The following is a 15,863-nucleotide window of genomic DNA, read 5'->3' on the forward strand; positions in this document are numbered from 1 at the left end:
ATTTGTTTTTTTTTTATGCTGTGTACCCCTCCTATCAGTTTGCAGCTCAGACTCCAGTGTCTACTCAATAGCCCTCTGTATGTAGACACAGAAAAGCGACTATACAGCCTCTCTCCCACCCCCCTAACCCCCCTCCTTTGCACTCTGACAAGTGCACATCCCCTGACAGAGAGCTTGACGTCACTGGTGGCTAGATGAGCCTCCCTGCAGTGCTTTATTCAGCGAGAGCAGTTTTGGAATTGAAAGTTGAGGGGGAGGCGGCAGGAAGCCCGAGGCATCAGGTGTGCAGGCAGAGAGGTAGAGCGAAAGAGGAGAAGAGGAGCAGCAACCAGATGAATGAGCTCCGTAGCACTGGACATGTGATAAGGGGAGCGAGGGCCGGTGCTGGGTCTATAACAGTATGTGTATGTCGAGATCAGACATAAGAACAGCCGTAGGAGGGAGAACGACTTGCATTGGTCATCTGAAGGTTGATTGGGAAGGAGGAAGACGATGCAGTTTTACAGGAAACTCTACCATTAATTTTTCTTTGGATTTATATATGAAGGTAAGAAATATTTTAAGTCTATTGAAAGTTTTCCTTACAAAATAATATTGTGTGCTTTGTAATGTCAATCATTGCCTTGATAATAATAATGATTAATACATAATAGTCAATGCCTTGAGTTTGTCATAAAACACAAACAAGGAAATCAGTTTGAAATAATTCTTATCCCAGTTGTTTACTTTTGCTTAAAACTAAACTTACTATTTGTTCCTGTTATAATATCAAAGTGAAGAACAATTTCCCTTGGTTTGGTGTGCAGCCAAGCAAAGCTTAGGATAAACACACTCCAGGCTAAATGTGGGCTGTAATATTGCATGTAGGCTATGCTGTGTCAGTGGAAGAACAATTTGTGATAACAGGTGTGGTATATCTAATAGTTTATATCCAGCAAGGACATTCATTAATGTTCAAAGGCAATCAGAGGGGAAAACTTGAGCAAACGGTATGAGATAGTCTTAAAAAAATGGCAATGACTTTTATTTGACCTAAGAACTCAGGCTTTTAGGTTAATACTGGAAAATAATATTGCATAACTCACTTTACATTTGCAGACCAAACTGTTCCACCTGAGCGAGCATGTTCCTCCAGTGTCTCTCATTAGACTTGGTTCTCATTGCAGAGGAAGTGCTCTCACATCCATAATAGCCCCTTTATGGAGTCCAGATGGAGAGCAGGAAAAGTCTTTGTAGCCGCGTTTGAAGAGTAATGTTTGTATAATGCTCCGATAAGGCTGGACCTAACCTGAATGTAACCCCACAGTTTACAGAAGTAACTCAAGCCAGCATGAGGGTTTCAGACATCTATCTCAAGTCATGAGGCCAAAGCTGGACTAAATCCAAAAATAAATAATGAATGACACTTGGTCTAAAAGGCTATCACATTTACAATTCTCTGTGTGATTTACAAACATGACACAGTCAAGAGTATTGTAACTTCACTTTCATTTCATCTGTATGTCACTGTCAACCAAATCTCTACACTTTGTGTTGCCCCCAGCACAAACAAACCAAACAAAAGTTTCCAAAAGAGAAAAAAGTTTCAAACTAAACGGGTCGTTGTTCTGAACTTCTTTTGTTGTCACTTCTACAAGAAAAAAAATTCTGTGGGACACTTGTCACATTTTGTCTTTGAATTGTTGGCAAAACTACAGAGGAAACATTTTCCCCTCTAAACTTCTCAGATTGCTTCACTGTTTCAACTGTTTCTATGTCCAGAAGAGCAAATAGATCTGTTATTTTTTGAGAAGAAGAACAATTAGAGTAAAGTCTGAAAAATTAATAGGATTTGTTTGTCTGAAATCTGGTTTTACATCCTTCCTCTCCAGTTATCCATCTCACAACTTAAAACTTCAACCTACCTCCATTAGCCAAACCCACTGGTTAATCAGTCGCTAAGGGCCATTTAATTGCAGAATTAGTACCCTTACTTTTGATACTACATGAGTATGTTTTACCAAAAATAGCTATCACTACACTACTAAACACTACTACAGAGAACTTTGAACCTGTAGTACTGGTCCTATTATTGAAACCCAGAGACAAATACTTCCACCATCAGAGATTTTCCTTCAACAAGGACTTTAACTCATTTCAATCCATAATTTTGTTCTGTTTCCTGCAGCAGCAGGACGTTGTTCATGATAGTTTCAGAGTGAACGGGGGCCTCTGGTGGTGAAGTTAGCTCAAAATAACATTCTTCAAATACAAAATTATAATTCAAATACTTTCTTGTTGTTGTTGTACTTTTTGGTTCTGCTCTGTACTGCGGTCACCTCGGGTCACATGATGTCACAAATTCCAGGTGGTGTCACTTTGTAACGTGTATAGCTTAGTCAGCAGGTGGCTCGTCTTACTGCAGGATGCAAGGGGGAATGCAATATCACTTTCCACTGTGGTGCATAATTTATTTTATGGGACAGTGGAGAAACACAGGGTTTGTCATTTCAAGTCCCAAGTATGTAAATTTGTAGTTCATATAATAACTGAATTTTTCTTACACCTAGTGTGTGTTTCCTACACCCAATGTTTCTGATGACGAAAACCATATGAAGTGAGATTAAGTCTTTATTAAGTAACCCTGAGGGTAAATATTCTTGATGACATTAGTTACTCTAAACAAAAAAATAGAGCAAATAACTTGCTCACATCAACTCTCTGCCCAGAAACGTCCCGACTACATCAAAATATGGGCGGGGTGGGGGTAGAGTGGTGGGGGTTGGGGGGAGGCACAGTCACCACCACACATGAGTTGAAGCCCAGGTGATGATTAAGCGGGATTCATTCAAGTCTATATTTTGTTTTTTAGGGAAATTGACTCAACCTTTAAATATTTCCTTCTGTGAATAAAATAATAACATAACAGAGAGATATAATATTGAACCAACACACATCTTTCACAGACCGTTGTACTGAATTGGTTTAAATTTTACAGATGTTCTTGTTTTTTCTACTCAGACACCAGAGAAGATTGTGGAGTCACTTTACACTTTAATTCAATTAATCGAGTAACTGTCTACTCTAAATTAATGATTTGCAGTGTTGTCAGTGTGTCAACAAAGCAGAGAACAATCTCTAAAGTGTTGCTTTTTGTCTTGTAATGTAGCCAGATGATGAGGACTTTCTGTGTTTTTCAGGTATTCCTTGACTCTGCTGCACCATGACTGGAAAGCAAGGGAGGCAGTGGAGGTCCATGTGCAAAGGCCTGGTCCTGGGAACCTTCCTGACCAGCTGCATGATCCTGCTCTACTGCCTCTCAACACCACAGATCCACTTCAGCCTGCCTGAGTAAGATCCACCATACTTGCATACATGCACGTAGTATACGTAAAACATTCACTCTGTGGCAAGGTGAAGAGGGCCCGGGCGGGGATTGAACCCACACCTCCCGGGTAAAAGTCATGCGCGCTTGCCAGTCACCCAAAGGGACAACCCCTTGGCCAAGTAGCCAGGGCACATGATCAATTGGAGGCATAGTGACAGGAACCTCAACTGTCACAACTCTATCAGATTTCTTCAGTAATAACTGAAGAAAGTTAAGAGGTGAATCAATTAATTGACTGACAGAAAAAAAAAACATCTTTAAAGGTTCCAGACTTAAATGTGATTAAATGTTACCTTCTTGTGTGGAAGTTAACCTTATTAGAATTATCAGAGCATTAATTATGTGATTGTTTTCACTATTTTCCCCTCTGTAGGGTTCCAGTGCCTTACTCCTGTGCCCATCGTCCATCCCAGCTCCACTCCAAACCAACCACAAACAGCTCACACCAAACCTATGGCCAGACTTGTGCACCGAAAGTCGACATAATGTTCATGAAAACCCACAAAACAGCCAGCAGCACCTTCATCAACATCCTTTTCCGCTTTGGAGAGAAGCACCGCCTCAAGTTTGCCTTTCCTGACAGCAGAAATGACTTTTTCTATCCGTCTCTTTTCGAACGCTCCCAGGTAAAAGACTACAGACCTGGAATGTGTTTCAATATTATCTGTAATCATATGCGCTTCAATGCACCTGAGGTGGCCAAGTTGCTCCCTTTGGATACTTCCTACATCACTATTCTCCGAGACCCTGCAGAGCTTTTTGAGTCGTCCTTCCACTACTTTGGCCGGCTGGTGCCTTTTACCTGGAAGATACCGGGTGATGACAAGCTGACCGAGTTCCTACGTGACCCCAGTTGCTACTTTGATCCACAGGGCTTCAACTCATTCTACCTCAAGAATTTGCTGTTCTTTGACTTTGGACAGGACAACACCCTAGAGCTGGACGATCCACGGGTAGAGGAAGGAATCAAATCCATCACTGACCGTTTTCAGCTGGTCATGTTGGTGGAATACTTTGAGGAATCACTCATCCTGCTCAAGGATGCCCTCTGCTGGGAGACGGATGACTTGCTCTTCTTCAAGCTCAACGCCCGCAAGGGATCCACTGTGTCCAAACTTACCCCTGAGTTGAGAGCCAGGGCTCTTGAGTGGAACGCTATTGACTGGAAGCTATACCAGCATTTCAACAACACCTTTTGGAAGAAAGTAAATGCGTATGGACGGCAGAGGATGGCTGAGGATGTGGCAGAGCTCCGGAGGAGGAACGCAGAGATGGCGTCCATCTGCATCGAGGGGGGTCGTGCTGTAGAGGCAGGCAGCATCCAGGAGACAGCCATGCAGCCCTGGCAACCCATCGGAGAGAAGTCCATCATGGGCTACAACCTGAAGAAGAACGTGGACAAAGCACATCGGAAGTTGTGCCGCAAGATGTTGATGCCAGAGCTTCAGTACTTAACTGAGCTTGGGGTGAATCTGTGGATCACCAAGTTGTGGGGCCATGTCCGAGATATCATTAACTGGTGACTAGATGTGAGCACGAGTGGCCAATTCAACTCTGAAAGATTGTTTTCAAAGAAGAGAAGTCTGAGTGTGTGGCTGACAGAGAGAGCATAATGGCTTCTCTCACAATTCCTGTCTCATTTTGTGTTTCATATGATTGTGCACTGAAATGTATCTGATGGGTGCTTCAGAAAAAACAAACTGTTGACCACACAATCCACAAATACCAAACCAATTAGTATGCAAATGAGGCCTAGTATGTTCTCTGTCTTTATGAGTCAATTTTCAGACATTAAAATGTTCTTCCTCGTGTATGTGTGACCTTGTCCTAATGGAGTGGTTGAGTGAACGACGACGTTCAGGACTAATTCTATAAGCCCTTTGATGGAATCAAGACTCATTGTTGCCATCCCTGCCAAATTGTGAAGGTCTTTTGAAGACATTGAACAAATCATACTTCACTGTGACCTAAATGTTGTCCAATTCTTTGGTGTCCATCCCCCAAAGTTGAAACATTTCAGTTCTAAGAGACTGAATCCCCACTAACAGCTTAAATACTGATGTGAAAATAGTGAATGTATGTTTAAATATTCCATCGCTCATAATTGTCTATGGAGGACAAAATCAGCCATCACTTAGAAAAATGTAGTTCAGCAAACAGACATTTCCAATAGGACATGTTTCTTATTTTAACAGCTAAAGCAGAGGCGCAATTAGTAGCATTAATGATCACTCTGTTCCAGGGCATTGGAACTCCATCTTCTAAATCAAATGTGAGCATAATAATTATTGGTATTAATTACACCTGTGCTTTCCCTGCAGTGACATGAGAAATGGAAAGGGTCTGCTGAATAATATTCAACGAAGTGAATAAATTGGTAACCCTTTAATGTTGAGAAATTTTGCAAAGAAATAACGATTGATTACGTAGAAATAGCCCAGAAATAACGGTCAATTGCGAGGACTTAAAAATTCAAAGCGTGAAAAGCGTGTGTAATCTTTTGCCTTTATGAAAAACATGACATTACTATTGACTGTTATTTCTAGGCTATTTCTTGACATTATCACGTTACCAATAAATTAAATACAAAATGCAGCAATATGCAATCGAGAACGAACATAATTTCATTATTCATTTAATTTCCTTATCAGTTTTTATATAATATGATATATTCGTTATTCGTTACGTCATTACGTTTTCCTCTATTCTCTATGACTTTCAGTTGTAGCCAATTCTGTTCTTTCTCCTGATATCACAATGTTAATCCTAACAGCATTTGCTCTTGCCAGGTGTCTTGGTAGGAACAATTATGATGTAGTGGGACTTTGTTGTGTAGCGATCCAAAAATAAACTCATTGTCAGCCAAGTAGGGTAAATCATAGCTAGAGAGGCAGTATGGCAATGAGTGTGTTTGCACTGCATCGTAATCAAAGCCTGAAGAAATAAAGGAAATAAATGGATGGTTTCCTGATAATGCACTGTATCACTGGTTTATTTCTTAATTTGTGTACATTTACCTATATATTTTTTGAGTTTTCTATGCATTTAATATTTCATTTGTTGTCTTTTGTATTTATGGAGAGATTCAGCTCATGAATGATTTATCTCCCATTTACTGATTTTGTTCTCCATACATTACCCATCCCATCACCCTCAGCAATATGTGATAATCTTTTTATCCTCAAAATAAAGTGAAAATGACATGTAATACTGTATGTATTAAATGTATGATTCATAAAGATTGACAGTTCCCTTTATATCTGTCTGTGATTTAATCATTTACACACGACAAGATTGTGCTTGATTTATCATGTATTAAGGTATAAGACATCCCAACATTTTAGAATAAGAAAAATCTAATTTTGAAGGTATGGTCCATGATGATAAACAACCAGTTCTTGAAGTGTTGGCAGTGCCCTCTGGGAATGAACAACATAAAACAATAACTTTTATTTGTATAGCTTTATCAAAATTAAAATTACAAAGTGCTTGGATTGAAAGGGATTGTGTAAAGGAAACACATAAGCATTGTTTTCTTTCCACATTTGAGAATCACTTGCTGCAATTTAGTGCTGTAAAAATTAAACATGAATAATCCAAGGAAGGGTTTCACTCGGATTACGCCTCTGAATGAGCTGGATGCACCATGAGTCATGCATTAACAGCTCATTAAAATTTACATCTGCTGACTTGAACGATTGATATGGGGGGAGGGGGAGGCCCTTTAGTGAAAGAATCTCCCTTTGGGGATTAATAAAGTAATTCGTATAACTCACATTTTAAATTTCAAATAAGTCAAATTTGTCTAATGGACTAGCCTATTAGAAAATGAGAAAAATAAAAAATAAAACTCATGATTTAGGCCACATTGCAAAACATAGCTTTACCTTATATTTGTGGTGATTTTAGCAAACATATAAAATCAGTATTTTTGCAGAACCACTCGGAAATAGCTTGATGATTAGCGTGTTGCATTGAGGAGCCACGTTTCTGTCTCCATTTCAGAAACTGAAAAAACATCTAAATAAAATGTAAACATCTTAAGTAGGAATTCAGCTGTATTAAAATACAATATGTTTAGAAAATATGAGCGAGGCAAATAGATAAAGAAGTTAAACCAGCTGCCGGATAGGGTCCAGCCCGGTCCAGCCCTGATGCTGACTTTTCAGAGAGGAAGTGAAGTACTCACCAGGCTCACGGGGGCGTGGTTGGACAACAGTGTTTAATGTCAATCAGCACTGTTGTTTTGCTGGTGTAGTTTCGGAGGTTCATGCCTCACTGTGCTCCTATTCAATTAGTGTACGTGGTGGTGCCTGGATATTGAGTTGTTTTCGGAGATATTTCAGTTCACCGTTGGAGACTTTAGCTGTAGTAGTTGTAGTTTTTGCAGCTCAGCGGTAGCACGAAGCTAGTTAGCCCGCTAAAGCTAGCCATGTTCATGTTTAGCATCACAGGAAGCTAGTCGTTAGCTTAAGAGACCTCGGTCCTTTTAACGTGAAACTCGGACTGTAGTCGAGCACAAACAGATGACACAGATGCCCCACCTCGATTGATTAAAGGGGGCAGAAACACAAGCGCTCACGCCGGAGGACTGACATTGACGATGGCGTTAGCAGTGGACGTCGCCCCCCGCAGATGAGTGGCCCTGCCTGAGCAGTGATTCAGCTCCATGAGTTAGCAACAATGTCCTGTAAGTCAACCAAAGTGGCACCGAGTGTTGATTTCGACCACAGTTGCTCCGACAGCGTGGAATATCTGACGCTCAACTTCGGCCCATTTGAGACCGTCCATCGCTGGAGGAGACTCCCCCCGTGTGACGAGTTTGTGGGCGCAAGGTACCGTAATGTTGACAGATGAGCAGTGACACAGCTTCACTCAACTTGGCTGTTTGTTTACTGTCTTATTATCTATATATTATGTCTTATATTCACCATGTATCATCATCATATTCTTATTGCACTCAATGTGGTCCTCTACAGGCGCAGCAAGCACACTGTTGTGGCCTACAGGGACGCCATCTACGTGTTTGGGGGAGACAATGGGTGAGTACTAGCGCACAATATTTATTTCAGACACATACTGGTAGTCCATAATAACAATTAAGAAAATCAAAAGACAGACAAAGAATGGGAGGAAGTACATTGTACAGTACTTAACCATAAGTTACCATTGTCATTAAAAATACATTTCATATACACAAATCATACATGTACATAAAGCATGTATGAGACAGCATTTACTTATTAAGAAAGGGTCAAGCTAACATGCCAGTGCATTTTGAAGCCTGGATGTGAACCGGTAGCCCATTATGGGGCCTATTTACAATGGTATTTTCAGACACTTCCAGTCCACACATAAAATTAAACATTAGCTTTCATAACAGTGCTTGACATGTTGGTACATTAGGACACACAAACAGCTAGCTGGCACCATGCCACCTAGGAAGGCTAGGACAGCAGCTTCATGGCTCCATCATTATATGCCACTCAAAGCCTCTGCATGCTTTTCACTCTATAGGAGGACCAGAGGTGAGCTGTATACAGAGGGTTGACACAGGCTTTGAACAGAGCACATTTACATCTGCAGAGCACACAGAGAATTTTCTCAGCAGCACTTTGGCCTGAGTGTATATTGTACAACACTGCCGACCATAAGATCATCTGAAAAGATATGCCCAAGATATTTGAATTCCCTCAACATGTATAAGGGGCCAGGAAAAATTGATTTTCTGTCCTCCGATAGATCTTACAACCATTATCTTCTATTTATTATTATAGTTAATGTCATATTCTTTGCCATATTGTGTGCAGATCCTCAACAATTGTTGTAACCCAGCAGTATACACACAGAGAGAGTACAACCAAGTCGTCTGCATACATGAGATGGTTGACCACATGAGTTTCTACAGTACAACCTGTTTTACATTCATTTAACTGTCTTGAGAGATCATACATACATACATTAAAAAGCAGAGGAGATACAATTCCTCCTTGTCAATAACATGCATTTTCCACTTGTCTGCTATAAACGGTTAAATTCTGTCACCCAATAGGAAGAACATGTTGAACGACTTGCTCCGCTTTGATGTGAAGGACTGCTCATGGTGTCGGTAGGGCCTCAGCCACTGTAATCCAGTATTCATAATATACATATAAACTGTAGGACATGACCTAATTCCTTTTTGTGATGCGTTTTGCAGAGCTTTCACCACAGGGACTCCACCTGCCCCCAGATATCACCACTCGGCTGTAGTTTATGGCAGCAGCATGTTTGTTTTTGGTAAAACATTTTTATACATATCATCTTCCAAATCAGTTTCACACTTTTCAAACTCACGTGATATTAATGCTGTATTGTGGTGCACGGTTATATTCCAGGGGGCTACACTGGAGACATTTACTCAAACTCAAATCTGAAAAACAAGAATGACCTGTTTGAGTACAAGTTTGCCACAGGGCAGTGGACCGAGTGGAAAGTGGAGGGGAGGTAATGTATATATTTGAAGATTTTTATCTTGTATTCCAATCATCAGTGTTTCACATCCAGAGAGGAACTGAAATAAATTTTGGTGGAAATAAATGGTTCTCTGTCTCTGTTTTAGCTTACCAGTGGCTCGGTCTGCACATGGAGCCACCGTGTACAGTGACAAACTGTGGATATTTGCTGGTTACGATGGAAACGCCAGGTATTTATATTTAGTTTGTCGATGCCACAAAAGATTCAAACAATCACTTTGTTTTATTGCGCGTAATATTAAAAAAGATTTTCTCCACGTGCAGGCTGAACGACATGTGGACCATCAGCCTGCAGGATCGAGAACACGCATGTTGGGAAGAGGCTAGTGTGACCATAGTTAATGAGAATCTTATTAAGAGAAAGACACTCAGACGTGCCGTGTGTTAACATCTCTGTCTCTGCCTTTTTTGTCCACCAGATCGATCAGAGTGGTGAGATTCCTCCATCTTGCTGTAACTTCCCCGTAGCCGTGTGCAGAGATAAGATGTTTGTGTTTTCTGGTCAGAGTGGAGCCAAGATCACCAACAACCTCTTCCAGTTCGAGTTCAAGGGCCACATGTGAGCAGAGCCTTTTCCTTGCAAACAAGCGACACTCGCCCCTGTAGTTGCTCTAGTTTCATGGCACTAATCATTCCTGTTACTCTCAGGTGGACACGTATCCCGACTGAACATTTACTGCGGGGCTCCCCTCCGCCCCCGCAGAGACGCTACGGCCACACTATGGTCGCTTTTGACCGCCACCTGTATGTATTTGGCGGTGCTGCTGACAACACTCTGCCAAACGAGCTGCACTGCTACGATGTTGACTCTCAGAGCTGGGAAGTGATCCACCCCAGCCTGGACAGTGAGGTCAGAACTTACTAAATAAAATATGCATGTAAAACTTTTTATTAATTTATATTAAATATCTATCTCCTCATTTTAAGCTCCGCTGCCATTAATTCAACATAATTCACTATTTTATTGTTAAAGGTGTCTCTAGAAAGCCTGGTGGTTGTGTGCATCTGGCTGAGATATAGTTCACAACACTGTTGTGTTATTCTTTAGTGCCAGCCTCAATATGCATTAATTAATATCAAATTATAGATTTTAAAAGAAGTGCTGATAAAGACTCTCATAACACTGTATAGTAAATGCTGAATTAGCTCACTTTGCCTCTGTTGGTCTCTTCAGATGCCCACTGGGAGACTTTTCCATGCTGCTGCTGTGATTCAGGATGCTATGTACATCTTTGGAGGGACGGTTGACAACAATGTCCGTAGCGGGGAGATGTACAGATTCCAGGTTAATGTCTAAACTTTTGGTTTTACATATTTGGCATCATTTCATCATCATGATCAACGATTTCCCTGCTCAAAGAAATTTTTTTTGGCTTAATCTACTCTAGCTTGCTTGGAGAATACATATAGTAGTTACTTGATTACTTAAAACAATTACTTTCTCCTGCTTTCAGTTTTCATGCTATCCAAAGTGTACTCTCCATGAAGACTACGGCAAACTGTGGGAGAACCGCCAGTTCTGTGATGTGGAGTTTATTCTGGGAGAGGTGAGTTGGTCTATGCAGCTGAGGAAACCAGAAACATTTATTTTATGTTATCCTAACATGATTGGAGCCACTTGTTGTCCATTCATATGTATATTGGTGTCATTCTTGTGAATACAGTATCTCCTTAAGTGAATCCCTTTGAATTCAGTACAAATGTTTCCTTGGACTTGAACTGATTTCAGAGGTCAAAGGTCAAGGTCACTGTGACCTCACAAAACATTTCTTGGCATCTTGAAGGTGACGTCTTAAGGCTGCCTTGAGAGAATTTCTTCAGATTTGGCACAGATATTCACTCGGGAGTTATAAAACACTATTTTGTCCTAACTCACAAAGTCCTACACTCATTTTGATACATTTTGACACATATGTTAAATAGAAAAACAACTATTAAGTGATGACAGTTTGTATCCAAATGGTCCAAGGTCATTTTCATAATGTCCTGCAAAAATACTTCTGGTCATTATTCAACACTGGAAAAAGAAGGTTTTGACCACATTTCCTGAAACTTGGCTGGTTGGCATAGACATACAACCGCAACACAGTGTGTCTGATGCCATATTAGTTTTATTTACAGAGGGAGGAGAGAGTGTTGGGACACATTGCCATAGTGACTGCAAGATGTCAGTGGCTGCGGAAGAAAATCCTGCAGGCTCGGGATAGGCAGCGACAGGTGAGAGCCATACAGCCGCTACACCCCATTTCCTCTGAGACAAAGGGAGACTGGATGTTGTCAGAATGTATTATGTATCTGTGAGACAGGAGGCATCTGTAGTTTATTCGAATTCCAGGATGATCTTTAGTCAAATAGCAAAAGATGGATGAGCTCCTGAAGTATATTTTTGTTCAAAATGGCTTGAGTAAAACTGTGTATGAGAGTCGCCATGCTTAGGGCAGGTGGGATACAGAGTTAACATGCCAACTACTTCAACAGCATACACAGATCAACTTTAATATGAACAGTGGTAACAGTAAGTAAGAGGACACTGGAGCAGAGAGCTGGAATGTCAAACAGAGAGAGTTTCATAATTTGCCGTCTCTGTGTGCAGAAGACTAAACAGGAATGCAGCGAGGAGAGTGATGAAGGGGCAGCTGGAGGCCCGAGGGATATCCCAGCAGGCAACAGGCCATCGGGCTCACAGCCGATGCTAGAGGTGGCCATCAGGGAAGCGGAGGCCCAGCCTTTTGAAGTCTTAATGCAGTTCCTCTACACAGACAAGATCCAGTATCCACGCAGAGGTACACGGCTCTCTCCTCATGCATGTCATATTTGGATGGAGCAGTTAAAAAGAGGAAAAACAAATGTCTTGACTATTGCTCTTGTCTCTACCTGTCCACATAGGTCATGTCCAGGATGTCCTCCTGATCATGGATGTTTACAAACTCGCTCTTAGTTTTAAGCTTTCCCGCCTGGAGCAGCTGTGCGTGCAGTACATCGAGGCGTCGGTCGACCTGCAGAACGTTCTCAGTGTTTGTGAAAACGCCAACAAGCTGCAACTGGACCAGCTCAAGGTACAGATGGATCACTGAGTTTACACGAGCTGCACATCTTAAATCTTACTGCCCACCAGTGTTTGAAGGTCAGGGTGTATTTTTGTGTGTGTCTCCACTAGGAACATTGCCTTAATTTCGTGGTGAAGGAATCGCACTTCAACCAGGTGATCATGACGAAGGAGTTTGAGCATCTGTCCACTCCTCTGATAGTGGAGATTGTGCGGCGGAAGCAGCAGCCTCCACTCAGGTTGTACTCAGACCAGCCTGTGGACATTGGGACTTCCCTGGTGCAGGACATGAAGGCTTACCTTGAGGGAGGCGGCCTGGAGTTCTGCGACATTATCCTACTGTTAGACGGACATCCCCGACCTGCACATAAAGCCATACTGGCAGCCCGATCCAGGTAGCGACAGCTCAGGTTTTACCATCTGCTTTGTGCACATAGAGCAGTCAGAAAATAAAATGACAACATGTAAACTGTACAACTAACTGTGTTTAGAGGTTGGACATAATGTAATTTTTGCACTTTTGTTCCCCAGTTACTTTGAGGCGATGTTCCGCTCCTTCATGCCCGAGGATGGTCAGGTTAATATCTCCATCGGCGAGATGGTTCCAAGTAAGCAGGCCTTTGAGTCCATGCTGCGTTATATCTACTACGGCGATGTCAACATGCCTCCAGAGGATTCACTGTATCCTTCTCAAATTCAGACGGTTTCATTCTTGAGATTAAAAGTCTTAACTCAAAATTCATAAATATCTCGGAAAGAGTTTTGCAAATGTAATGAAATGAAACTAAGAATGAGTCATTTGAAGGCATCTTATGAGATCAGACACTGCTTCTATTATTTGAGTCAGAAAACACACATTTCGGTAGCAGAGTGAAGCTGTGGCACAGTTCAATGACTGTCTTAATCACAATGGCTGAATGCGATAAACCTGGAAAATGATGTGTTGAAGATGAAGGACATCAGAGACGGGGGAATGGGTTGGCTCTGTCAAGTTTAGGGTTACTATAGGTTGTCAACACACACCATCTAGTGGCCATTACAGAACTGCATCTTAATACACTGCTGCTTTAACTGTGAGTCACTGTGGTTTCTGCTCCCGCAAGATACAAGTCAGAGAGCAATGTATCACTCTCGTTTATTTCATACCATCATTATCACCTCAGGAAATTTGTATTGACTTGTTCATAATGACCATATTCATATAGAAGATCTGTGCAAAGGTAAAAGTTACTGCTTGGTGGTCAAAACACAATATCATGCATTCCAAGCAAAAGGAAATGAAAAATATTTTAATGCAGTTTTGTGTAGAGAGAAAACTCTTAATTTCCTTGACTCTTGTAAAAACAGCTATCTCTTTGCGGCACCATATTACTACGGGTTCTCCAACAACAGGCTGCAGGCTTATTGCAAGCAGAATCTGGAGATGAACGTTACTGTGGAGAATGTCTTGCAGGTATTTATGTTTTCACTGTGGGGGGAGGCAGTGACCCACTGTGACAATGATGTCCCTGACTGTTTTTTGTACAGTGTGAATCATTTCTTCACTCACTTCTCCCCTAATTATTTTTCTCCCCTTTTCAGATTCTGGAGGCAGCGGATAAGACCCAGGCTCTGGACATGAAAAAGCACTGCCTGCACATTATTGTCCACCAATTCATTAAGGTGGGTGGGCTTGTATCCGGAGCCCTTGGGGTTTGCTGCCCACTCACTGCAGCTGAGCTAACCCTGTAGCCTCGTCATCTTAGCGGGAGGCTGGCACCTTTGGCCTCTTAGTGGATCGCCCTCCATCCTCTACATAGAGAGGAGACTGTTTACAGCCCAGCCGGCTGAACAAGCACCTCATCACATACCGATGAGGGTCAGAGTGTCACTCTGATTATTGTTTGTTATTCAAAGAGACAGCCAGGCACTCAATTCTCACCCCACTTTGCTGGAGTGTTAATGTTTCTGTTAAGCTTCTTTTTTTTTTTTTCAGTTTATCCTCATTTTTGGTGCACGAGCGATCAAATGCTGCTTATTCCTCTGTTTGACTCATCGTTGTCTTTTCTTAATTTATTGCTCATTTTTTTCCCTTTTGTTTGCTCTCCTCCCCTCCCAAAGGTATCCAAGCTCCCCAACCTGCGGTCTCTCAGCCAGCTGCTGCTGTTGGACATCATTGAGTCTCTAGCGACACACATATCAGACAAACAGTGTGCTGAGATGGGCTCCGACATTTAGGATGACGCCGAGAGCCGGGCTCTTTTGTCCTCTCACAGAGGCCATACACCTCTGCTCCACCTACTTCTAGTCATTCCCTCCTCCCCCAGCACACAGTACTTGTCTTTATGTTGGACCTTGCATGTCTCGACCCACACACACGCAGTGGAAGGTTTTTACATGCAGTATCAAAATGTCCTCAGTTCTGCATCTCAGTGAGGAGTGAAATCAGTGAAGAAACCAAATTCTATACAACTTTAGCAGTTTTTTTTTCTGCTCAGTATTTCTGCTGCATTTAGGTAAAGATATGCAGTGCACTGAAATAGTTTGCCCTCAGCTGTCTTCTTCTACGATATCTGCTCAGATACATTCTCAGTCATTCAAATACAACTTAATTAAAGTATACACCACCATTACATGCATTATTTATATAAATACATATTCATCCCCTGTATTATTCTCAGCTCTGTCACAGTTAACACACCTGCTGTAAGGAACCAAGACTATTATATGAACATAATGATAATGTATGTCTGTCTTACAGCTGTTTGTTTTGTTTAATGTCCTTGGCACACATCTTTGTAATACTTATCACCTCATACCATTACTAACAGGCAAGCTCTCTTTAATGATACAATATAGCAGTAAGTATTTAGTGACATCAGTATGATGGTGTAAAATATTTACCCACATGAGTTTCATATATTTAAAGCCTTAATAAATCCTCTCGTACAAAATA

At 41.5% G+C, this 15,863-nt stretch overlaps 2 protein-coding genes across 5 annotated transcripts; both read left to right on the forward strand.

Moving 5' to 3' along the window:
• Positions 1-316: 316 nt before the first annotated feature.
• On the forward strand, positions 317-4,890 carry gal3st1a (galactose-3-O-sulfotransferase 1a; the record flags this gene model as incomplete). The annotated part of the gene is made up of 3 exons (XM_083978418.1): positions 317-547; positions 3,180-3,330; positions 3,741-4,890. The coding sequence occupies exons 2-3, from the start codon at positions 3,203-3,205 to the stop codon at positions 4,888-4,890; spliced, it is 1,278 nt and encodes a 425-aa protein (XP_083834544.1). The 5' UTR covers positions 317-547; positions 3,180-3,202.
• Positions 4,891-7,576: 2,686 nt separating this feature from the next.
• On the forward strand, positions 7,577-15,863 carry lztr1 (leucine zipper like post translational regulator 1). 4 transcript variants are annotated; one of them, XM_083978302.1, is made up of 19 exons: positions 7,577-8,202; positions 8,347-8,409; positions 9,420-9,476; positions 9,567-9,646; positions 9,745-9,853; positions 9,969-10,052; positions 10,147-10,204; positions 10,302-10,441; positions 10,531-10,732; positions 11,057-11,167; positions 11,337-11,429; positions 11,992-12,099; positions 12,476-12,665; positions 12,769-12,938; positions 13,040-13,323; positions 13,460-13,609; positions 14,276-14,381; positions 14,510-14,590; positions 15,029-15,863. In XM_083978302.1, the coding sequence occupies exons 1-19, from the start codon at positions 8,051-8,053 to the stop codon at positions 15,143-15,145; spliced, it is 2,355 nt and encodes a 784-aa protein (XP_083834428.1). In that variant the 5' UTR covers positions 7,577-8,050; the 3' UTR covers positions 15,146-15,863. The 4 variants fall into 4 exon arrangements, with proteins under 4 accessions (XP_083834428.1, XP_083834429.1, XP_083834430.1 ...); XM_083978303.1 differs by having other exon boundaries at positions 12,479-12,665; XM_083978304.1 differs by having other exon boundaries at positions 12,004-12,099.

Source organism: Trachurus trachurus, assembly GCF_905171665.1.
Source record: "Trachurus trachurus genome assembly, chromosome: 9".
Lineage (NCBI taxonomy): Eukaryota > Metazoa > Chordata > Actinopteri > Carangiformes > Carangidae > Trachurus > Trachurus trachurus.

Bases quoted from the DNA above. Each gene is read 5' to 3' on its own strand.
- lztr1 (XM_083978302.1), top strand. From the start codon at position 8,051: ATGTCCTGTAAGTCAACCAAAGTGGCACCGAGTGTTGATTTCGACCAC. The intron at 8,410-9,419 runs GTGAGTACTAGC...GTCACCCAATAG, and splicing joins GTGTTTGGGGGAGACAATGG to GAAGAACATGTTGAACGACT. The intron at 12,939-13,039 runs GTACAGATGGAT...TGTCTCCACTAG, and splicing joins TGCAACTGGACCAGCTCAAG to GAACATTGCCTTAATTTCGT.